General features: G+C 39.3%; 1 protein-coding gene across 4 annotated transcripts in view; it reads right to left on the bottom strand.

Moving 5' to 3' along the window:
* Positions 1 to 233: 233 nt before the first annotated feature.
* Positions 234 to 24,896, bottom strand: part of mitfb (melanocyte inducing transcription factor b) — a 67,270-nt gene continuing 42,607 nt past the window's right edge. For 3 of the 4 annotated variants that reach the window (XM_056270670.1, XM_056270669.1, XM_056270672.1), the window contains 8 exons: positions 18,741 to 18,971; positions 12,544 to 12,642; positions 10,842 to 10,950; positions 10,610 to 10,702; positions 8,147 to 8,203; positions 7,908 to 7,983; positions 7,616 to 7,763; positions 234 to 862 (listed from right to left, as the gene is read on the bottom strand). In XM_056270670.1, coding sequence (XP_056126645.1) covers positions 440 to 862; positions 7,616 to 7,763; positions 7,908 to 7,983; positions 8,147 to 8,203; positions 10,610 to 10,702; positions 10,842 to 10,950; positions 12,544 to 12,642; positions 18,741 to 18,971 — 1,236 coding nt within the window. In that variant the 3' untranslated portion in view covers positions 234 to 439. Of the gene's footprint in view, positions 863 to 5,689; positions 5,865 to 7,615; positions 7,764 to 7,907; positions 7,984 to 8,146; positions 8,204 to 10,609; positions 10,703 to 10,841; positions 10,951 to 12,543; positions 12,643 to 18,740; positions 18,972 to 24,896 lie in introns of those variants that run through there. The other variant, XM_056270671.1, reaches the window with a different exon arrangement.

Below are 24,896 nucleotides of genomic sequence, written 5' to 3'. Positions count from 1 at the left end.
CAACATGAGAGTGAGTACTTAACAGAATTTTCAATTATTCTTTTTACTCTTTTTAAGTGCATCTCGTGGGGGTTTGTGTTTATGGGCAGCTGATATTAGATATTAACTGTTGCCTATTTTCTACATATGTTAAAAGGGAAGCATTATGCTTAAATCATTCCTTTAAAAGGATATACATGTACATATAAAAGAGAAATATGTTTCTAAACTGTGCGCAAACATGCTACTGCATAATCTGAATTAATATACCACAATGAATTTTGGGTAGACAAAGGTGGGATACTGTTAAAATACAATAAAATAAAGTGTAAACATAAAAAAATAATATTACTTTGCACTCACAAAACAGGCCGTGCTTCCTCTTTAGCGATCCCAAGCATCAGTTGCGTTATTGGAAAAACGCAACGACCAGCGGCCTTAAAAGAAGGTTTTCGCTGTACTAACAAACATGCTCGTTTTCCTCCATGTTCACGCTGTCCTTACGGCTTCTGTCATTCGAGGCTCCGGGCGAGACGGAGGTGAGAAGTGGGTCGCTTGTTGCTACAGACGACAATGTGTCGTCCATCAGAATGTCGTCAAGTTTAGCGGCATTTGCCTTAGAAATGAGACCATAAGCCCCTGCGTCAGCAGAAGCGCCAGAGCCTGTACCATGGGAGTCGTTAAAGGTGATTGTGCCGTCGTTAAGGTCTAGGGTGCTGGAGCGGCCCATGCTAGGGCAAGAGGGGTGCGTGTGAGGGTACATGTCCTGGCTGCAGTCCCCCAGGACCGTCTCCTGTTTTATGCCCCGGGCTGCTAGATCTGATGGACAGAGTGTAGACGAGGCGATGGCCAGACCATGAGCACGAGCCTGCATTTCCAACTCCTGGATTAACATTGAGCAATGGACAGACAACAAAACATTAACTGTAACATAAACTGTAAATTTACTTTAGTGAAATCTTAAAGCCACATTGAAATCAAAACTGACTATTCTTATTTTTTTATGGAATATCTACGGTGGCCAAGAGAGCTCAACGCGCTGCAACTGAAGAAAAAACATGCAAATAGATAATACACCAGCAAATTAAGAAAACATCATCAGTTTAACAACACATGTGCAACGCAACCAAATACAGAAACGCATTGCAAATACTCACAACTCACAATTGTGTTTATTTTAACATCATGATTCCTAAATCTATATGCGTTGAGTATTTGCAGCACGTTTCTGTATTTGGTTGCATTGTGAGTATTTGCAGCTTGTTTCTGTATATGGTTGCATTGTGAGTATTTGCAGCACGTTTATGTATTTGGTTGTGTTGTGAGTATTTGCAGCACGTTTCTGTATTTGGTTGTGTTGTGAGTATTTGCAGCACGTTTATGTATGTGGTTGTGTTGTGAGTATTTGCAGCACATTTATGTATGTGGTTGTGTTGTGAGTATTTGCAGCACGTTTCTGTATTTGGTTGCATTGTGAGTATTTGCAGCACGTTTATGTATGTGGTTGTGTTGTGAGTATTTGCAGCACGTTTCTGTATTTGGTTGTGTTGTGAGTATTTGCAGCACATTTATGTATGTGGTTGCATTGTGAGAATTTGCAGCACGTTTATGTATTTGGTTGCGTTGTGAGTATTTGCAGCACGTTTCTGTATTTGGTTGTGTTGTGAGTATTTGCAGCACGTTTCTGTATTTGGTTGCATTGTGAGTATTTGCAGCACGTTTCTGTATTTGGTTGTGTTGTGAGTATTTGCAGCACGTTTCTGTATTTGGTTGTGTTGTGAGTTTCTGTATTTGGTTGCATTGTGAGTATTTGCAGCACGTTTCTGTATTTGGTTGTGTTGTGAGTATTTGCAGCACGTTTCTGTATTTGGTTGTGTTGTGAGTATTTGCAGCACGTTTCTGTATTTGGTTGTGTTGTGAGTATTTGCAGCACGTTTCTGTATTTGGTTGTGTTGTGAGTATTTGCAGCACATTTATGTATGTGGTTGCATTGTGAGTATTTGCAGTAGGGATGCGCGGTATACCGGTACTGCAAAAATACCGGTATATATTATATTGCAAACGGTACAATATCATAATTTTGTTCAATTCGGTATTTGATGCGCTGCTGTTTCGAAGTTCACCGCTAGGCGGCAGTGCGCTACCTAAACTGACGCGGGTCACGCGAAACCGGCAAACGGTGACAACAGAGTTACACGATGGATCAAACGAAGCTCATTCGAATTTCTACATGCCCGAAATTAATAAATAGAGAGAGCAGTATGAGTGAAATAAGGCATTACTTTGCCAACAAAAGTAATGAAGAAGTAAAGAAACAGATCTCAATGCACCACTCTGCAAACGGGGAGGCAACACATCAAATCTGCCTAGCACTTGACTTGTCAGTTGCTCATCTTGACTTGTTGAAAGAGTTCCGAGATCGACAGGTTAGTCCATCATTCAACTGATTTAATTTAGACTTTTATTGAACATTGAACAGCGAACAGCGCACATACATAAGAGCTTATCAATTATATGATAGGGTAAACACGAAAGCTCAAATCTGCTTGCATGACACGCTAGAACCAATTAAGTTTAGTCTCATCATTTTTGCACTTTCAAACAAACATATATTAATTGAATTTGAATGAATAAAGCATAAAAATGTGAATAATATTAATTTTAGTATTAGTGATAGTAAAATGAATGGCATAGTAGTGCCGCTGTGGTGACCCCTAGAGCAATAAGCCGAGAGAGGGAGAGAGTAATAGTAGTAATATGAATATTACTAATATTGCAATTAAGCTACATTTGTCAACATTCATTAGGTAACCTGACAGTAATATAGCATTTATTAATCTATCTATATCAATCAGTAATTAAATGACCTAGAAAATTAAATTTACTAATACATGTTTTTAGCATGTTAACATTACTTTATGCAATGCATTAAACTAATATGAACCCAAACAGTAACCAAACCAAGATGAATAAATGCAATAAATGTTGATAAATCTCTGTTGATGCATGACAGCTAATGGTTTACATGTCATTTCATTATTCTATTATTATTATTATATGTGAATCTATTATTATAGATATTAACCTATTTTAATTGTATAATTTCAGGGGGGTTTTTCAAAATCAAAATTTAACCTACTGTATGTTCCCTGACTGAATTTTTTTTTTTTTACAATTTGATACATTTTCTTTGCACATTTGGTAGTGGAGAATTTCAAGCAGTGTTTTTTTAAGTGTCACTTAAATTTTGAGACTGTTTTTTTTTTTTTTTTTACCCGTGGTATCGATTTAGTATCGATACCAAGGTATTAGGTTCTGGTATCGTACCGAAGTCAAAATTGTGGTATCGAGCCATCCCTAATTTGCAGCACGTTTCTGTATTTGGTTGTGTTGTGAGTATTTGCAGCACGTTTCTGTATTTGGTTGCGTTGTGAGTATTTGCAGCTTGTTTCTGTATTTGGTTGCGTTGTGAGTATTTGCAGCACGTTTATGTATTTGGTTGTGTTGTGAGTATTTGCAGCTTGTTTCTGTATTTGGTTGTGTTGTGAGTATTTGCAGCACGTTTATGTATTTGGTTGTGTTGTGAGTATTTGCAGCACGTTTATGTATGTGGTTGTGTTGTGAGTATTTGCAGCTCGTTTCTGTATTTGGTTGTGTTGTGAGTATTTGCAGCACGTTTATGTATTTGGTTGTGTTGTGAGTATTTGCAGCACGTTTATGTATTTGGTTGTGTTGTGAGTATTTGCAGCTCGTTTCTGTATTTGGTTGTGTTGTGAGTATTTGCAGCACGTTTATGTATTTGGTTGCGTTGTGAGTATTTGCAGCACGTTTCTGTATTTGGTTGTGTTGTAAGTATTTGCAGCACGTTTCTGTATTTGGTTGTGTTGTGAGTTTATGTATTTGGTTGCATTGTGAGTATTTGCAGCTCGTTTCTGTGTTTGGTTGTGTTGTGAGTTTATGTATTTGGTTGCATTGTGAGTATTTGCAGCTCGTTTCTGTATTTGGTTGCGTTGTAAGTATTTGCAGCTCGTTTCTGTATTTGGTTGCGTTGTGAGTATTTGCAGCTTGTTTCTGTATTTGGTTGCGTTGTGAGTATTTGCAGCTCGTTTCTGTATTTGGTTGTGTTGTGAGTTTCTGTATTTGGTTGCGTTGTGAGTATTTGCAGCACGTTTCTGTATTTGGTTGTGTTGTGAGTTTCTGTATTTGGTTGCGTTGTGAGTATTTGCAGCAGGTTTCTGTATTTGGTTGTGTTGTGAGTTTCTGTATTTGGTTGCGTTGTGAGTATTTGCAGCAGGTTTCTGTATTTGGTTGTGTTGTGAGTTTCTGTATTTGGTTGCGTTGTGAGTATTTGCAGCAGGTTTCTGTATTTGGTTGTGTTGTGAGTTTCTGTATTTGGTTGTGTTGTGAGTATTTGCAGCAGGTTTCTGTATTTGGTTGTGTTGTGAGTTTCTGTATTTGGTTGCGTTGTGAGTTTCTGTATTTGGTTGCGTTGTGAGTTTCTGTATTTGGTTGTGTTGTGAGTATTTGCAGCACGTTTCTGTATTTGGATGTGTTGTGAGTTTCTGTATTTGGTTGCGTTGTGAGTTTCTGTATTTGGTTGCGTTGTGAGTATTTGCAGCACGTTTCTGTATTTGGTTGTGTTGTGAGTTTCTGTATTTGGTTGTGTTGTGAGTTTCTGTATTTGGTTGCGTTGTGAGTTTCTGTATTTGGTTGCGTTGTGAGTATTTGCAGCACGTTTCTGTATTTGGTTGTGTTGTGAGTTTCTGTATTTGGTTGTGTTGTGAGTATTTGCAGCACGTTTTTGTATTTGGTTGTGTTGTGAGTTTCTGTATTTGGTTGCGTTGTGAGTTTCTGTATTTGGTTGCGTTGTGAGTATTTGCAGCACGTTTCTGTATTTGGTTGTGTTGTGAGTTTCTGTATTTGGTTGCGTTGTGAGTTTCTGTATTTGGTTGCGTTGTGAGTATTTGCAGCACGTTTCTGTATTTGGTTGCGTTGTGAGTATTTGCAGCCCGTTTCTGTATTTGGTTGTGTTGTGAGTTTCTGTATTTGGTTGCGTTGTGAGTTTCTGTATTTGGTTGCGTTGTGAGTATTTGCAGCACGTTTATGTATTTGGTTGCGTTGTGAGTATTTGCAGCACGTTTCTGTATTTGGTTGATTTATGAGTATTTGTAGCGCGTTTCTGTATTTGGAAATCGAGGGTGACGCAGACACAATGCGGTGCAATGACACTGACCGTTACACTGGTTAAAATAGCTGATTTCACTGGATTTAAACATTGTTGGAAACATTTGTGAAAATGTAAGTACACACGTCAACAAAATATATAACATTGTTCTAGTGGTTTTTGGATATTTTAATCCAAAAATCGTACATATTGTGCCTTTAAATCATTATGCTTTAATAATCTTTTTTCATGAGAAGTGCGCTTATGTTGATGTGTTGACTAACATAGTAAACCACATGTAAAGTACTTGATTATAATTTTAACTTTAGTGTGTTATTCCATATTTAAAGTTAATATATTTTAAATGTACTAAATTGCAACTTCATTCATACAAATGTTTAATTACTAGGGCTGTCAAGCGATTACATTATTTCATCTAATTAATTACATGATGTGCTAATTAATGAATCTAATTAATCGCAAAAAAATAATTTAAAGTCATTATTGTGTAAAATGAGAAAAGCATCAAATAGACATTACAAAATGTAGCTTTAAAAAAGAAATATTTTATTTGGTTCAACATGGAATTTATTACACAAACTTTTAGGCTACAAATGCCATGATTTCTTTTTTCAGAAGCTGCATCTGAATTGATATTTAGATATATTTACAGACAAAAACAGTTTTGGTTACCAACATTCTTCATAATATCTTCTATGTTCTGCAAAAGAAAGAAAGTCATACAGGTATAAGACGACACGGGAGTGAGTAAATGTAAATAAACAGAATTATAATTTTTGGGCAAACTATCCTCAAAATATGAAATTATTTTTTTAATGAAATGATACTTAAGATAAGAAACTTAAACTGCCAGTAAGTGGTGATACATGTCTAAATGAGTAAGTCATTGAATAATTAATTCCTTCGATTTGATCAAGTCATTAGGTGTGTTCGGCTTGAAGCGGCGCTGCACAGAACGATCAGTCTATGACATCAAAGTACGGTGAGAGCGATTAAAGAGGAAGTGTATGCTTGCGAATCGCTCTCTCGCGGTACTTTGATGTCACATACCGTTCGCTCTGTCCAGCACCATTTTAAGTTGAACACACCTAATGGCTCTCTATATGAATGGGCCATTGAATCATTGGTTCACCCGACCGATTCACTCAAAACGTGGATTAATTCAGAAACGAAACACCGCTGTGTGTTGCTCTGAGACGCATGACAGTTCAGCTCTGGTTTTATAGGTAATATTTTTGTTGGAAAAAACAGACAGTATTGCGTCTAAAATAAAACATAATATTCACTTCTTATTTATTGAACTGTTGTATAAAATCAGGGAAGAACGGTGGCTCAGTGTTAGCGCTGTTGCCTCACAACAAGAAGATCTCCGGTTCGAGCCAGGAGTCGAGTGTTTTCTCCGGGTGCTCCGGTTTCCGCCACATGCTGGTTAAAATGGCCTGTGTGTGAGTGTGTGTGTGTGTGTGTGTGTGTGTGTGTGCGTGTGTGATTTCTCTGTGATAGACTGTCCATCTGTCCGGGGTGCCGAAATCGCGGCACCAATCAGAAACGTTGGGGCGGGCTTTACACGATGACGACAGCGCTGGGATTTTGAAGCAGATTTTGTAGCCTACATTACAAAGATGGATGCCGCCGTCGAACATCACTCGTTCGAATCAGCTATCGCGTCTGTTTTAAGCCATTTGAACGTTTCCTTTTAGTTAAAAACCGAGCAAAGAACAACACTCGGAGATGTGTCTCCGCCGCTCTGCATACGTCATCTCCTTCATTGCTCTGATTGGGTTTAGGTCTATCCGCGACGTCCGTTGGTGACGTCCCTCTGGAAATGATTTGTCTATGACGCTTTGCCAGACCATAACTCAGTTACAACTGAGAATGGTCTGATTTTAACCAGGCTAATTCTGTTGGCAAGGCTTTCTCAAATTTGGAACACGACTTGTTTAGATTTATGGCTTTGATTTTCTAGCAGTTTTAGAGTTCAACATATTTTATAAAATATATAGTTCATAAATAATTTTCATAAACTTAAACCTCTCTCTCTCTCTACACACACACACACACACACACACACACACACACACACACACACACACATATATATATATATATATATATATATAAAATTGGTTTCACTTTTTTTAAAAACTTTTTTATTCTGCCAAGGGTCTTCTTTAAAATTAGACCAAACTTAAGTCTTTGTTGCCAAGCTTCAAATTTGACAAATTGTAGAGTTTTTTTGACACGGACATCTTTGTCCTCTATGGACCTATGTGTAACTTTTTTCAATTGAAGCACAAGGGTTAAGTATATTCTTTTAAAGTATATAATAAGTACTCTTTTTAAAAGTATGTAAAATTGTACTTCAAGGGTAATTAAGGTCAATGTGCTGTTCCTCTAGATTTACATGTCCTGGCAGTGGTGTTGGCCAGACCGGGGTCTGTCTGAACTGACCTGTATCCGGAGGATCAGGTGACGGTTGGCGTGCTCCAGCTTCTTCTGACGGTTCTCCAGCTCTTTGCTGCGCTGCTGCTCTCTCTGAAGTTTCCTGATGTAATCCACAGAGGCCTTAAGAATAGTGCCCTTGTTCCAACGCATGTCCCTGAGGAACACAAGCACGTCCTCAGCTGACAACAGCACATCTGATAGAACGCTCTATGAACAGCATCAGCATCTGCAGCAATAATAGCATGTATTCATCTGGCTTATGTGTAACTGCGTATCTATTGAACATCGCTGTCCTTACGGGTCATTTGATCTCGGAATCAGAGTCCCCAGTTCTTTGATTCGATCGTTAATGTTGAATCTTCGTCGCCTCTCAACTGAAACAGAGGAAAAATGCATGTTATACTACACAAATCACATTTAAGGTACTCCACTTACAAAGTCTGTGGGACACTTCTTATTTTTTACAAACTGAGGGACGAGTCAAAATGACTGTCTTTGGTAATTGGAAGAAGACTTCCGTCTTGTTTCGAAACTCACTTAAGTTATGGTTGTCCTTTTTTTGCCTTTCCTTTGCGAGAGCGCGAACTTCTGCCCCTAAAACAGACAAAGGGAGGTGTGAGGAGAAACTAAAAGCAGGACGTTTATTTATTTCACAGATGTGAGATCAGCACCCTTGAAATGTCACTGCAGTCAACTCGTTTATTTTCTCCAACACAAATCTCTTTTCCACAAAATCTAGATCACTTCCTCTACAGAATATGACTGACGATTTTCTTTTTGGCTGCACTTGGAATAAAATACAGTACCATGAATGCTCTTCATACCAAAGCCATTGATTTGTAGACTCACTAATTAATATTGACATTATAAACTACTATAAATTCCCTCATTTGAGGTGTACCATAAACCTTACATGATAAAAATGTTGGTGTTACGTATGCAACTGTCCGTCATTCATTTATTTGACAAATGACAGTAATTTTCTTTAAATCTGCCAGTTACAGAGGGTTTTGGTAAGCGGATCCACAGCAGCTTTGGCGCCTACGCTCTTATGCATCGTCATGGCATTGTGTTTCTTATTTGTGCAAATGTGACATTGATTTAACCCTCTGGGGTTCTTCATTTATGACTCACATTTAGGACCTTCGGGTCAAAAATGACCCGGAGGGCGGCATTAAGATACATTTTATTTGAGTAAAATCAATGAAATATATTTTTATTCAATAATATTTTTTCTTTTCTTTTTTGGTGTTTTGAGATAATTTTATGATTTATAATTAATATTTATGCAATACTTAAGACCCATTTTTTCCCGTTGAATATAATAGAAAATGCATATATATAATATATCTTTTTTTTTTTATTAAAGCTGTATTTCATTTTAGAGTCAAGTCTAGGCCTCATGAAAGCAATTTTTTAAATGAGATCGGAGCCATCTGGTGGACACACTGAGCATTTTTATCACGCAATAGCACATTTTTACCACTAGTGGATTTACAGCCCTCTGTAGAAACCTATGGTAGAAACACTCCTCCACCCCTTCACTGTTGTGTTGTTTTTGCCAATTTCCCATTCATTTCCTATGCGGGTCATTTTAGACCCGAAGACCCTGAGTGTGACTATTTTTTTACGCCCACTTTTCAAATCCTGTCCCCAATTTTTTTGGGTGTTCATATACCAAGTACCAATAAAGTCACCAAGTTTTGGACCATTCCGATGAAGCTACGATTTTTAACATCTTTTTATTTAAACGCTTCGGGTCATTTTTGACCCGAAGAACCCCAGAGGGCAACAGTTCAATAAATAAGAGGTCAATATTGTGATATATTTTACGCCTCGTCTCCACCGAGCGGAACGGTACAGTACAGTACGGTACGCAATTTCAGAAGTTGGGAATGGTACCAAAATACCGAACCGTACCACTTCTTTGGGACCCTTCCGTTGGGGTGCCTAGCGCAGTAGTCCAGTACCTAAGGGGTGGAGCTAGACTCACTGCAGACCGTTGATTGGTTGACAGAGAATCGCCACTTGCAGGTGCTACAAGGGAATGACCTTTTTTTGTCTTGTGACAAACAGCAACATGCCGAGAAGCAAGAACAAGGTCTGCGATATGACGGTGGGCCACTTTCTTCTTCGCGCGAGAATGACTTCGGTCGCTACTTTCTAGTTTGCATACACCATGCCTATCAAGTAATGGTACGGTTGGCAGCGGATCAGGGTTTCCCATCCCGAATCATACTGTACCGCCCGATGGAAATGAGCCATAAGTCACGATGTTGCCTGTTTATGCTCAATTTCTCCAACAAAAATACCACCTGTAAAGCCAGAGCTTTATGAATGAATCAGTGATTTGAGCAAATCAATCGGGTGAGCCACTGATTTAATGACCCTTTCATTAAGAGAGCCATTTACTTCATTCCTGAATCAATCGAATTGATTTCGTCGCCGTTTAAACGAATCGAATGAATGATTCAATGACTTACTCATTTAGACATTTACCGTCACCTACTGGCAGTTTTAGTTTTTTTATTTAGAGTATCACTTCATTAAAAAAAAGTCATATTTTGGGGATAGTTTGCCCAACAATGAAAATTGTTTATTTACATTTACTCATCCTGATGTCATTTCAAACCTGTATGACTTTCTTTCTTTTGCGAAACATAAAAGATATTTCGAATGTTGGAAACCAAAACTGTTTTTCCTGTAAATAAATCTAAATACCAACTCAAAATCAGTTTATGTGTAATAAATTCATTGATAAAACAAATATTTGATGCTTTTCTCCTTTAAATGACTTTATCTTTTGGGGGTAATTTCTCAGCCGTGCGATTATTTAATTGACACATAATGTAATTAATTAGATTAGATCATGCAATTAAATATATACACACACATTTAATTTGACACATCTTATGAACCTATACGAGCATGTTCATGTGTAAATCAAATCCATTAAATTGTTATTAAGTTTCAGAGACGGCACAGAGTCTTTGAACGTACCCACAGGAAACCCTTCAGGCCTTTGATAGTTCTCGAAGTTGTTACAGGAGCTGGGCTTGTCCATCATGTGCATCATCGCTGGGGATGGAGTGACTGTGTAGCATATGAGCATAAGTCTTACCATCATTCACATGCCATTTCTACTGACTTTAACAGGTGAAACACAATCCAGCACATCGTCGAAAATATCGACTTTAACCGACTCATCCGTTGTCAAATAAACGACACTTACCAGAGAATTCCCTTTTAATGTTAGCAGGGCACGAGTTACTAATAGAGAGTCCAGGAGGAGGCATCCCTGGGTTACTGTACAGGTCCAAGAGGTTCGCCGACACGGGAATCTAGAAACACAAGACCATATACACATCATAGTCTCATTTGACTGAAGCGTATCACATTGTGAAGTGCGTCTATGGCTTCACAACACTCTTCTTGTCCTTTTTGAAGCTTGACATTCTCAATCCCCATCAACTGTCATTGCGTGGAAAAGAGCAGCTTGAACTAAAAAAAAAGTCCTATGGATTTGGAAGGACTTGAGAGTGAGTAAATGATAGAATGTTCATCACTATAATTCACTATTTCATTGATAGACATTAGATCAGGGGATGACAGCTGGATCACACTGCTTTCTACAATACCGACACCAACGACAGCTCTGATTGTGTGAGAAGACAGAAAGAGACAAAGTCTCATGAAATTCACTGCTAATTTGAATACATACTTGAGTCATTTTAGATCAAGAGATCAGGGTTTGGCTGGTTAGCATTGTTAGCCACTACAGGTACAGTGCTTAGCATAAGTGAACACACCCATGCTAAAGTTTCCTTAAAATACAGGGGGCATAAGTCAGGACACCCCTATGTTAAATTCCCATAGAGGCAGGCCTTCACCATACCTAGAGATCGGCATGGGGTACTTTCCATAAGATCATCTCTCAATGCAAATCAAACCAGCTATTAGGCTAACTGAAATACAACCATGCCGATCTCTGGGTGTGGTGAAGGGTGTGTGATGATCTGGGGCTATTTTAATCCCAGAGGCCAAGGGAACTTTATCAGGATGCAGAGTATCCTGGATCCATGAAATAACCAGCCTTTAAAAATAAAAATCTGCCCCTCTATGGGACTTTAACATGGGGGTGTCCTGACTTATGCACCCTGTATTTTAAGGAACAACATTTATTTATTTATTTACGATACATTATTCATTCACAAAGAAAATTGGTGTCCTTAAAGGCTGGATTTTTCCTCATTTTTTTAATTAAGGCATTAAGATCAATTTCCAAAAGATGATTTTTTATTCCTCTTTTTAGTCAACTTTAGCATGGGTGTGTTCACTTATGCTAAGCACTATAATTGCCGTAACTTTTTATTTTTTTGGAGGCAAAATTAAATTACAAATATTTAATTATATTAACTGATTTTTGCAAGCAAAATTAGATAAATACATATGTGTTATGCAAAATAATATACAATGAATAAAAAAATAATATATATAAACAGTTTACTTTATTGGAAGCAAAATAATTAAAAGTAAAATAATACAAAATAAAATCATAAATATTTCATTATATTAATAGTTTTTTGCAGGCAAAATTAAATAAAAACACGCATTACTATTATATTACTACTATTTTTAGGCAAAAAGTTTAGGGCCCAATTCTCACTATTAACAAACCAAAAAAAAACAAAAAAACATTTCATTGTATTATTACTGTTTTTGCACGTAAAATATTTTATTTTTATTTTTTATTACTACTGTTTAAAAACTCCTTCAGTCACTACTGAAGGGTTTGGCACAATCCATGTGTTTGTGCCAATCACTATTACACAAAATCTTGATGTACATGTCCTTCCACATACTCACATTAGTATTTACAAGAGCTGAAGATACGAATAAGTTAGGTTATAGAAAAAAGTCAAATATTTCTGTACCGTGTTGGCCATCTGAAGTCCGGGGTCCAAGGAGAGTCCCATAATATCATCATTGTAACTGGATTCCAAACTTATTATGTCATCAATGACATCATCCATCTGAGAGAAATCAAAAGCAATCAGGTCGACCGCTGTCAGAGGTCATCCGCTGAGGTACAGTGTGACATTGTGAAGTGAATTAAAGTATCTACTGTGCTGGAAAACACACAACGGTTCAAATCCACCTATTTCCTATGCTGAAAATCACTCGGATGAAACCGATGTACTGAAGCACATCCCAAAGCCACTCAACCTGCCAGTGCCGAGCTCTCTCCAATCTATTAACACATATTTTAGCACTCTCTCTCGCTATCTCTCTCTCTATCACACCTGTGAGCAGTGACGCAGTCCACACCAGCTGTTTCAGAGACACGTTCACAGAGATGTTGGCTTTGCTCCTTCACTGATATCAGTTTTATTGATTAACATCTTCATAATGTCTCTATCTATTTATACATCATCTCCTGATGTTGATGGATTTGTGAGTTTGTCACGTGAACCTGTCAGAATCCTGTCACCTCTGTCTACACTTGTTTATACGTTTTTTGGTCTGAGGATCCCGACATCCATGTTTTCATCTTGTCCTAAACCCTGACAGAACCTCTGGAAAATATGTCACCACAAATTTGTAAAATCATAAAAAGGAAATGGTAAATGTAAATGGGGGGAAAAAAGGTTAAGCCTGTTTTGTACCATCATTCAATTATGACTTCATTTTCATGACAATTCAAGGGTTCCAATCATATATTTATTATTTTTCATCCGATTTGATAGCTAGCCTAAACGTGTGTCTGTTAGTGAATTCCAATCATTCGTAAAAATGGCTCGCGTGAACGCTCATCCATAATTAGCATAATCCCCGCCCATGAGCTACAACTACGTCAATTACGTGTCCAGGGGCCGGTTTGACAAAGATAGACTTTGACTATGGCTTAGATATAGTAGATAGTCAGACTTCCGATAGACATCTAAATCAGACCATTGCACAAAGCACTTAAGACTCTGACTATCTTAAGAAGGACTACACTGCAATGCGTTCTGGGTAAAATAAACAAAAAACATGGCGGATCGAGTCCGCGCATTCAACCGCTCAGTCCAGTTTACCCCAACGGAAAACGTGTTTGTTGGAGGAGTATAACAGTTACAAGGACATTTTACTTGGAAAATTTAGCGTAGAATGTAGTAACAAGAAGAAATGTTTAATTTGGAAAGGGCCATTTTCCCTTTTCTTTCGGCTGTTTGTAATGTAACCGATTGTTACTGCTGGTTGTCAAGGTAACAGAGTTTTAGACCTAAGTTAGCTTGGGGGTAAGCGGTCTAATTTTTTTGGTCTAAATTAAGTCAGTCTTTATTTTTGTGAAACAGTCTAACTTGCATTAGACTAGTCTATTGCAAATTTTAGACTTGTCTAACTCTATAGAGCGGTTAAAATAGCTTTGTGAAACCGGCCCCAGGAACGCCTCTCATGTTTGGCTCTTGTATATTGCATAAATGCAAAAAGAGACCAATAGGCCATATGCCTAATAATAAATATTCAATTATCGTGTGTCCACCAAAACATTCTTAGCCAGCAAAAAAAAAAAAAAAATGTCAGGTGCTCTTCTGAAAACGGCCAGCTAGTGGCACCTGAGAGCGCTTTGGAGGAGCAGCCAGTTACTATGATAAGGAAAATGCCAGGCAGTAATATGTTATCTCATTTTATACTACAGGGCTGTTGAATGCTCGATTCTGATTGGTTGAGAACGTTCTAAGGTGTGCAATTATTTTCAGGGAAACGCACGGCTAAAGTAGTTCCAGGCAGGTTTGACCGCATTACAGTTCCATATCACTGCGCGTAGTTACCTGTAATAACGGAAAATAGGATACAATTCATAACAAGAAAAAAACATGCGCCCCATGCGCTTGATCTGCAGTTTCGATGTCTAACTTCACAATCAATGGACACATACAGTATAATTTGAATAAATAAAGTATGTAGTCCTATCTATAATAGGCTAAATAGAAAATTAAACTGAATAGGCTATATACATAAATTGATAGTCCTGCTGCATGGGTTTTCGTAATTATTCCAGATAATATAACAAATAAATAATTATTGATAGGCCTACTTGTTAAAAGGGGCTTTGTGTTTCATTTATTAGGTTATATCTACTGTCAATTATAGAAAACAAGAATGAACGAATTAATTAAAACAAATTTAATTAATTAATAAATAATAATATTGACGTATGATTTCTGTCTCATTATTGCAACATCTCTCTCTCTCTCTCTCTCTCTCTCTCTCTCTCTCTCTCTCTCTCTCTCTCTCTCTCTCTCTCTCTCTCTCTCTCTCTCTCTCTCTCTCTCTCTCTCTCTCTCTCTCTCTCTAATAGCTGCATTAATAACTGTATAAAGCCGGGACACACTTACTAAGGCCAGTTATGAATGTAATTTGATACTTATGACTGATCTTGCCCAAACGCGTGTTCAGCGCAGTGGCGGTTCTACATTGAATTACACCCTGGGCGAGACCCCCTTCGGGTTGTTAATATTAACTCTAATATTAACAACTATCCAAACTGTTTTAGACCTAAAATAGCTTAGGCCTTAAATGTCAGAGAAAAGGATAGAATCAGAGATTATTTTTTAATAGAAAATTGTACTTTGCATATTATAGGCTACTGTAAAAAAACATAATCATAGTTGATTTTAGTTGATCATTATGACAATAGGCCTATTTCACAAAATGGCCCCCGAGACCGGAAGTAGGGTAAACTCTTTTCCGGTGAAAGCGCTAGCAGTTACAGTCGGAGGACAAATGCAGGAACTGTAAGCGGTTTAGTCCTGTTGCTTACCTTTTTATGGTGTTTATGTCAACCCAAAGAAGAAACAACCCTATTTATCACTTCACAGCTTTCCGTGTTTTACGGGTTTTCATGGAACAACTGGGGAGAGGTTAAATCACGCCAGACACAGACGGCAAAAAGACTTCTGGTCGCGCTGCCGCCCGCTACGATCGCCATTCATTTTCAAAATGGACTTTGAACAGCTTGTTTTCTCTCTCAGTCATTCATATAACGTTATCTGACAAAAGTAAGAATATCAGATGTTGTCCGTTTTGTTGATAGTTTTCAGGGAGTTGTGAAAAGATCGAAATTGGACAAATTCTTGACGTTTGCTTAGTGCTTACGTTACATAGAAAAGTTCCATTCATTTAAATGGCATGACACTTGATGACTAAGCTCACATTTAACGTTAATATATCGAAAAACAATAAATAAATAAATTGAAATGATGTCTGATTGTAGGCTATGAGTGAAATCTAGTGGCTTTTGTTAAAAAAAAAAATCATGTTATTAAGTGTTCACCCGCTTAGGGAGATGTGATCAAAGCCTGGACTGGAGCAAAAGCCCGTTCCTCTCTGCACAGAAGCGTTCTATTATCACTCCGCTCCCGATCCACTCCGGGTTTTCCAGTCCGACTCACGGGAAAAACTGCTCCGTGTTCAAACAACTTTAAAAATTATTCCAATATGTTTATTTTTTTTATATCACAAACGTCTGCATTTATAAGACTATATGTAACGGTTTGGAAAGTATTTTATACGTTTAATAAATCTCCCAGCTGCCCTTGCTTGCACAAGTAAACAGCAGGCCTGGCAAAGCGCACCCAGGTAAAAAGGAAAGAAAGTTACAGAAAACAACTTATACAAACAATTTTAATTTGCCAACAGTTAATAATAATAAATAAAAGTGCATGACGTGCAAATTGGATAACAATCAAGTGCAATATAAACATGTTTTGTCAGGGCATCAGTCCCGAACCGGCATCAACACTCCATTTCAACATCTGCGTCCTCCTTCACACGCGCCTGGCGTGATTTAACTTCTCCCCGATTGTTCCATGAAAACCCGCAAAACACGAAAAGCTGTGAAGTGATCAATAGGGTTGTTTCTTCTTTGGGTTGAAACATAAAAAGGTAAGCAACCGCTTTTAATCTCTGCATTTGTCCTCCGACTGTAACTGCTAGCGCTTTCACCCTGTCTATGGCTTTCACCGGAAAAGAGTTTACCCTACTTCCGGTCTCGGCGGCCATTTTTGTGAAATAGGCCTATTATTTTCATTTCATGAATATAGTGACCAAAATGATCACGGTTAAACACAGAATCTTGTTCAAAAAGTAGGCCTAATACACAATGAAATCTATTCACCAAGTTAATAACATTAAAGATGATGGCCAAATTTTAAAGGAGTGTGTTTTATGTTATCTAATAACATGTACACGTTCAAATAAACTTTTGACAAAAAAGGTTTTATAAAAAGATAAACCTCACATATTTCAGCCTTTAAATCATCTTTATAAAAAGAATGGGTCAATAAAGATAAATTCCTGACATTTATAATGCACAGTAGCTTTTTCTTTTTTATTAATAGTAAAATTCGGTCCGATTTTCCCATGGCTGTCGTTGCTATACAACCATGCATTGCGCTCTCCACAACGACAAAGAAGTTTTAGTAGCTAATGGATTTCCACCACAGAAAAACGCTTGCTGTAGCTCTGCTAAAAGATTTATTTACGGAGAAGAGAAAAACACCCACGTGTTTGGGTGCACTCCCATACTGAAAAGATAAAAAAATTTCATCTCGCTGCTCCTGGAAAAAATGAGCGCGTCGCTTCAATTATGAGCGCGCTTCCCGTGCGCCTTCATTTGAAATAACGACCTCGAGCGCGCAAAAGACGCGATATGTGAACGGCCCCTTGGTGAGCTCCTCCAATCTGGAGACCCCCTTGACATAGCTTCTGTGCACGGCACCTTCTCAGCAAGCAGGGGCGCCATTGCCAATAATTGAATTGAAATGATAGAAAATAGAAAACCTTCGCGGCGCAGAGGATTTTTTTTAACTGCTCGTGCCGCCCCCCATGTGACATGAAAAAATGCCGCCCCGGGCGACTGCCCGGTTCGCCCGTGCGTAAAACCGCTACTGGTTCAGCGCGTTCAGTCTGTAGCCTATTCACAGTCTGTGTTTAAGACCTGCTACAGTCGATGGGAACAGTCAGTCTTCGAATGTTTCAGCTAGTAGTTAAGTGTGTCCCCATCATTAGTCTGCTATCAGTGGCTCAAACCTCCGTTACTAACTCTAAAATGACGTTTTGGAATTAGCAACGGAGGCATGGGATTAGATGCGTAAGAAATGAGTCCTACATACAAGAGCGTTTTAATGACAAAAACTTGACAAACGTCTTGAAATGCATCATCTGAACAATGTTTTAAGGTGTGGTAACTGTAGTATAAGCGGAATAATTGACTTCAGGCCGTTGAATTATTAGAAAAATATGTGGTCAATTATTCCTTACTTGAAGAATATTACTGAATATAAAAATGTAGTAACCAGCAATATTAATAACTTCTCCATGTTGTTCAGTCATTGTACAAGGAGGATGGTTGTTGGGTATGGTATTTGTCCCGCCCTTCCTCAACTGTGATTGGACGGCTGGCTAAAAAGTGACAGTGACGAATGCAGCGTTTTACCAAAAGTTAAACGGTTTTCAACTCTCATCAACAAAATAACAAAATTAAAAAGACCTAAACGGGTCACAAAGGGATGGACAGGGTCAGCAACAATCCTCAGGTAGACTGTGGTGTTTAATCGATGCTCAATCAGTACTAAGAGGCTCAAAGTGTGCCAAGATAAAATCCCACACACCATTACAGCACCAGCAGCCTGAACCACTGATACAAGGCAGGATGGACCCATGCTTTCATGTTGTTTACGCCAAATTCTGATCATATAAAGTTAATATAATATTTCTTACAGTTTATTCATCATAAATGTTAACCTGCCCATCCATTAAATAATATGGTTACACTTTACAATAAGGTTTCATTTGTTAGCATTAGTTAATGTATTAACTAGCGTGAACTAACCATGAGCAATACATTTGTTACAGTATTTATTTATCTTTGTTAACGTTATTTAACAAAAATACAGCTGTTCATTGTTTGTTCATGTGAGTTCACAGTGCAAATACAAGTTTTGATTTTAATAATGTATTAGTAAATGTTGAAATGAATGTTAACTAAAGTGTTACCTAAAGTGTAATTCTGTCCATTATTTTCAGAAAGGGTTGAAGCTAAAGATTTCGGTATTCTTCATAGTAATTGAACCGGTGTGGTTACCTCTTTCTCGCAGTTGGAGTTGAGTGTCAGTAAGGCCATAGGACTGTTGGGGGCGCTGTTGCCCGGCCCCGGAGGCATTCCCCCGTGATCGCTGGCCTGGCTGGGACACGGCAAGCTCAACGCCTGCGACCCGAGCTTTCCTCCCAGTGTGGTGGACAGATACGCCTTCACCTGCTGCCTCTGAGCCTGCTGGATGTGATACTTAGTGGGATTTTCAAGATGCGTTTGAACCTTGAGACAGAGAGAGAGAGAGAGGGGAAGAGTTAGAATCACAGTTCGCTGAACGTTAACTAATGGCACATTATACATGACGTTCTCCAGAAGGAACGATGTGCTGTGAACGAATCCTTGACCTTGAACAAGCACCGTTTGATCAACTGAAGCTACTATCTATTAAATTGACTTGACCGATAATGATTGCAGATGGTTGTGCCTAAAAAGGGGTGAATAACTGATTCGTTTTGCCTGTTGAACAATTAGTGCAAGACGCAGCAAAACACTAACTGACGTTGTGCTGTTTTCTTGTCAAAATATGGCTTTCTGCTTTTATGAAGCAACTTTGACGTCAGGTTAATACAATGGAGTCTTTCTGCAGATCCAGAGCAACAAACGTCTCCCACCTCCATCCTATTTACAGAAGAGAGTCTTGGCCGGTCTAATTCAAGCCAGAGCGGGATAATTCAGATCTCAGCGCTATAAACGTGAGAACGGCTGACGAAACACACGTGCGATCTTTGACAGCTAAACCGTCACATGTCCAGCTGTTCTCTGAGGAATGATGAAGTATGCGTGACTAAACTGAATGTTAACAGTATAACAACACTCACTCTAAAAAGGCCAGGAAGAATAGGGACCAAAAATTGCGTTGATGTAAGAGTTAGGGTTAAAGGAAATGTCAGTAAAACTGAAAGATTTCCAGGCGTGATGAAAATAAATTGTGTGTGAATGTGTCGGTTCAAGCGCAAGAAAAAGTGAAAGACGAACCATGTCAGTATTTGCATTGCTTTCGGAGACGCGGCTTTCTGGGTGCTTCGGGTGTGTGTTGGGAGCACAAAACTTCTCAAACAGTGATTACAGAGTTCTCTTTCACGTCTTCTTGCACTTGAATATTTAAATTGGCGAAGCTTAAAAACACGTGCTAATGCTAAACATTTGTGGCGATCGGGTAAGTGACAGATCCCTCTACTGTCCCGAGCGCTGTTGGACGGGTCATCGGCCAGTCCTTATTGTCGAGTCCTTCATTTATTTTACTCATGATTCAACAAATTTATCTAGAAATCAGAATATCATAGAGACTTAAGCCGGGGACACGTTAGGCCGATTATGAATGTAATTTGATACTTACAACTGATCATCCCCAAACGTGCAGAGTCAGAGACAGTGTGTCAGTCTGTAAGTGTGTTCAGTTCAGTCCTAGAATGTTTCAGCTAGTCGTTAAGTGTGTCTCCGGCTTTAGAGACTTTTTAGATCGGGACAGTCAGCGACCACCTAGCAACCACTCAAATCACTAGTGACCACACATCAATGCGCTAAAATCTGCCCAAACCCATTAGCAAACACATAGCAAAACTGCCCAGAAGACCTTGTAATGAAAATCATTCAGAACAACGTAGCATTGTGGCGGCGAGTTTGGAACTGGCAAAATCTAGATGCTTAACCATGGTTCGAATTACGTGGGAGCCAGTGGGAGCTGAGCTCCCATAGAGAGAGTATGAGCTCCCATGAAAGCAGTAAAATCCTACACCTGTGGGGGCTCTAAAAATCATCAGCACCATCATTTTAAATTACAAATAAAGCACGTTTTCCTTCAATAATCGAGGCATATTTGTTAACCCTTTCGCACGTACGTCCACAGCGGTGTGATTAGAACAGTCAGTGCATCACGTGATCAACTGCTAAATTCAAAAGTGCTTTCGCGCGTTGGCTGGCGCTGAGCCAGAGACAGATGCGCTCAATATACACAATATATCACAAGTTACTATTCAGTGTTTTCAACCACATAATGTTTATTTTAGGTTTCAGACCTTTAAATACACAAAAGTAGCTACTAGCAAAAAAATGATTTGGGGGGACGCTAGGTAGGCCCCCACCAATATTTTAGCGAACTCCTTTCAGGGTTTTCCTGCATGGAATTACGAGGCAGCCGCCTCCGGCTCTCAACAAAACTCGGCCTGTGGCCATTCTCAAACCGTATAGTTTGCCGATAGTGCTGCGCGGGTCGGGCGAGACAAATAATAAAAAAAAAAAGCCTACATTCAAATTAATCGAGGATGGATGAAAGATAAATCATTATAATGTGTTGATTTTAATAAAGACACGGAACTCTTATCATGGTAAAACGCAATGAGCGTCACTCTTTTACTTTCGTTTTCAACAACGTAATTCTCTTTAGAGAAAATCAATCAAGGAAAACATGTCAGGGCATTTACTACAGTTGTAATTTTTCAATGTAAATTATTTAATTTGATTGGTAACAGCCTACTGTCTTATTATTCTGATTTAATGTATTGATCAAATTAAGGAATATTTTAAAAGAAAGATGGAGCATAGGCTACATAAAATTAGAGGGAAAAATGCCCTATTTTAAAGGTAAAAAAAATTATTCTGATAAGAGTGTTTGCCAACAGTGATGTAATGAAACATTGACAATTTAACTTTGAAGGGAGTAAAAAGCCTCTGTTAAGAATATTAAGGAAATGTAATTTTGGCCAAAGAATAACTTTTAATTTAAATAAATGTTAATTTTAAATAAGCCTACTTCAGTGTGATATTTTACCATATTATCATGCTTAACATTGAGAATTTGAAAAATTGTAATGATGATCAGATGCAGATCTAAATCAAAGAATATCATATGTTTGGGCGGTTGGATTATTTTTAACAGTGGATTCGGGTGACTCAAAGTGCACCAGATTAATGAATTTATCTTTAAAATGTACAAAATTTTCTTCCTGGGGGGGCATGCCCCCAGACCCCCCTAGAGGTAACGAACTCCACCCAAATATTCTCTACACCTGTATTAAGAAACGTACGTTGAACTCAAAATAATGAAGTGCAGTATTTAGCTATTTATTTATCACATACACCACGCCTGCTCATGGGTTACTTTTTTTTCTTTCTTTAAAGAGACCCCCACAAAGATGGAATCATAATTCCAACCCTGTGCTTAACTATTTGTTTAACAGTAGTCCCTTTCACACATGTGTGAACAGGAACTTTTCCAAAAAACTGGGAAGTTGTAACATTATTAGTAAATGACCGGTAATGTGCTCTGTGTGAACGCGGAATGAAGATTAGCGGTATGATCGTGTACGAGGTCGTGTCTCTCGTGAAAAGTCCGCTCCCGTTGAAATGAGAGGGAGGAGGAGAGGGAGCGGGGGAGAGGACTTTTCACGAGAGATGATATTACTGCGCCGAGATGAAGTGCTCCCAAGCACTTGCTATGGTATTCTGCCATTACAATATAGTTATCCATTTTACACGCTTAGAAAAGCGCAACGTTTTATTTTGTGTCACCGTCCTAGGTCGAGTTACACTACTCGTGTAACTGTATTTAAATAGGGAAAACGTGGAGGTGTTTGGTCGCTTCTCTTCTGGGCACGTATTGAATGAACAGGGTTGAGATAAGATCTAACAAAGTTTCGCCGTAAGACAGCCATGTAGTGCACGCACTGAGACGAGAGAGGTATGCATCAACTCGTCTTAGTTAAGGGAATAACATAGTTTAATATGAAAAACCAGTAGAGGATCCCTTTAAGAATGAAACCACATGAGTCCAAATGATACCATTAACCATGTGATTTAATGTCTGTCGTGCTAATGAAGCTACAAAGTAAAATTGAGAGTTAAAGTTTTTTTTAAGATTATTTAAAGGTTACTGTAAGAACTTGAATGTAAAATCAGTCCTTTAACAAAGGAAAAATCTGTTTTTATTTACTTAGAATAAATGTAGCCGACTGCCGATATGACTCGTCTGCACATATCCAAATGTGCAAAAATACACATTAAGAGGCGTCTTGTCAGGTTTGATAAACAATAGCTCGCACAATGTTGTCTTGCCACTGACATCGAGCCTGGAGCAACACTACTTCACATGCCATACTTTATTGTTAACAAATTATTATTTTTTTGGTTATTTTTGGTGCTTGACAGTTTCAAAGTATGGAAAAACAGCAGCTCAGATACTCTGCTAAACTTGTGCAAGTTGGGAATCACATAAAGATGAGTAAATTATGCATTTCCTGTTCGAATGCTACTAAGTCAATTAGCCTACATTAAATGAAACAATGGATTATGTGCCCAATAAAGTGGCAGATCTAAAGTTCAATAACAAACCAGTTCCTGCAGCTGAAAGTTTCTCAATCACATTTAGCAATTGAGAGGGCGAAAGGCAACTAACAAAGATTTGTCTTCATCGTCTCGTCTTTGCTTGACTTGTGTGGCGGTCTTTGCCTCAGGCCAGATACTGTCACAAGAACATCCTTCTCAACGCTGAGACTCCAAGAAAGAGACGCATTGTTTGGGGTTTTACAATATGACCAAACTCTTGCACTAGTGCAGTGATGAACGAAATAAAAATGTTTTTGCTTAACATGGACAAGACTCTCATTGATTGGTTGGTGCTCTAGGGGTTCTTACTAGTGGTCGACGGGTACGTTTAGTTTTTTCCAGTAGGTGATAGTCAACGAAACACAAACACACACCATTAAATGGGTTCAACCATTTTATTCACAATCAATTGCATGTTCTCTCATTTTCTACTGTACTATCAAAAGCGCAGCCTTAAACCAAATGCAAAGTGCAACCATTTGACGTTATCGATGCAGAAAGCACTATGCACCTAAAATAATGGTGCCCCCCATTGTCCAAAATAATATAAAATGATGTTTTGTTTGTTTAAATTACGCAAATCTCTCATGGGTTTTCTACATTTTTCAGTAAAAAAAATGTAATTTACATTATATTAAGCCATGCAAATCGTCTCGGTTACTGATGTAACCCTCGTTCCCCGAAGGAGGGAACGGGAGACGTGACGACGTTAGGGGATCACTTCAGGGAGCCCTATCAACTTCGAGTATCTAAGAACAAGCCAATGAACGTTGGCGTGCGTGAACGCGTCACGCGCCCCGCAGCGCGGGTATAAAACAGGAAGCGGGCGCGAGCACCCACCGTTTTTCACTGAGGAGCCGAGTTTAATGACGGCCGTACAGCGATGGTCAGCAACTGTGGCGGCGGGACGTCACGTCTCCCGTTCCCTCCTTCGGGGAACGAGGGTTACATCAGTAACCGAGACGTTCCCCTTCAGTTACTCACGTTCGACGTGAGGTCGACGTGACGACGTTAGGGGACCCCATGGAAAACGCCATCGGTTGCTGCCACATCCAGTGCCCTACGCAAGACTCTCAGACCCCCAAAGCTGGGGCGGAAGACCTGCGTAGAGGGAGAACCTGCTGTTCCACATACCCACGCAGTGAACTCTTGAATAACACTGGGAAGCGTGCCTCACCAGGGGAGAGGGACGCTGCGGAGCCACATCCTGCCCGAAGGGAGGTACCATGTGGAGAATACACATATGGACTGGCCGGTTGGGGCAGTGCAAAATATGGAATGTCACTGGGGTGGCTCCACCTAAGGAGGGGGAGGCTACACCAGACAGTGACAGCAGAGCGAGCTCTGCCAAGGGAAAGACACGGGCTCACCGCAGGGAGCTGATCGTGGAAAATACTCATATGGGATCGCCGCAGGGACCACACATACGGAACCCAGCCTAGCACAAGTTACACAAGCATACGAGCAGTAGGCCTGGCGTCGGACGCTCCGCAACGTCCAACTGCCGAAGGGGTGTGGAGGAACTCACAGGGTTCACCTGGGTGGGGAACTCGACTGGAGCAAAGAGCGCACGTATCCGCTCCGTAGAGGGGAGTGGCGCAGCAAGCCGACACTAGAGCGGGAACTTCGGTGTTACCGGCTGGTTGAAGCGAGCACACAGGAAGAAACCGGCTCAACACGTAGGCTATAGAACCTAGCGAACGTGTTAGGTGTCGCCCAACCCGCAGCTCTACAGATATCTGTCAGCGAGGCGCCGTGTGCTAGCGCCCAAGAAGAAGCGACACTCCTAGTGGAGTGGGCTCTCAACCCGGGCGGACAAGGCACGCC

The sequence above is a fragment of the Rhinichthys klamathensis genome, unplaced genomic scaffold, assembly GCF_029890125.1.
Source record: "Rhinichthys klamathensis goyatoka isolate OS25496 unplaced genomic scaffold, OSU_Roscu_1.1 h1tg000305l_1, whole genome shotgun sequence".
Classification (NCBI taxonomy): domain Eukaryota; kingdom Metazoa; phylum Chordata; class Actinopteri; order Cypriniformes; family Leuciscidae; genus Rhinichthys; species Rhinichthys klamathensis.
This window is presented reverse-complemented; position numbering and strand designations above follow the sequence as displayed.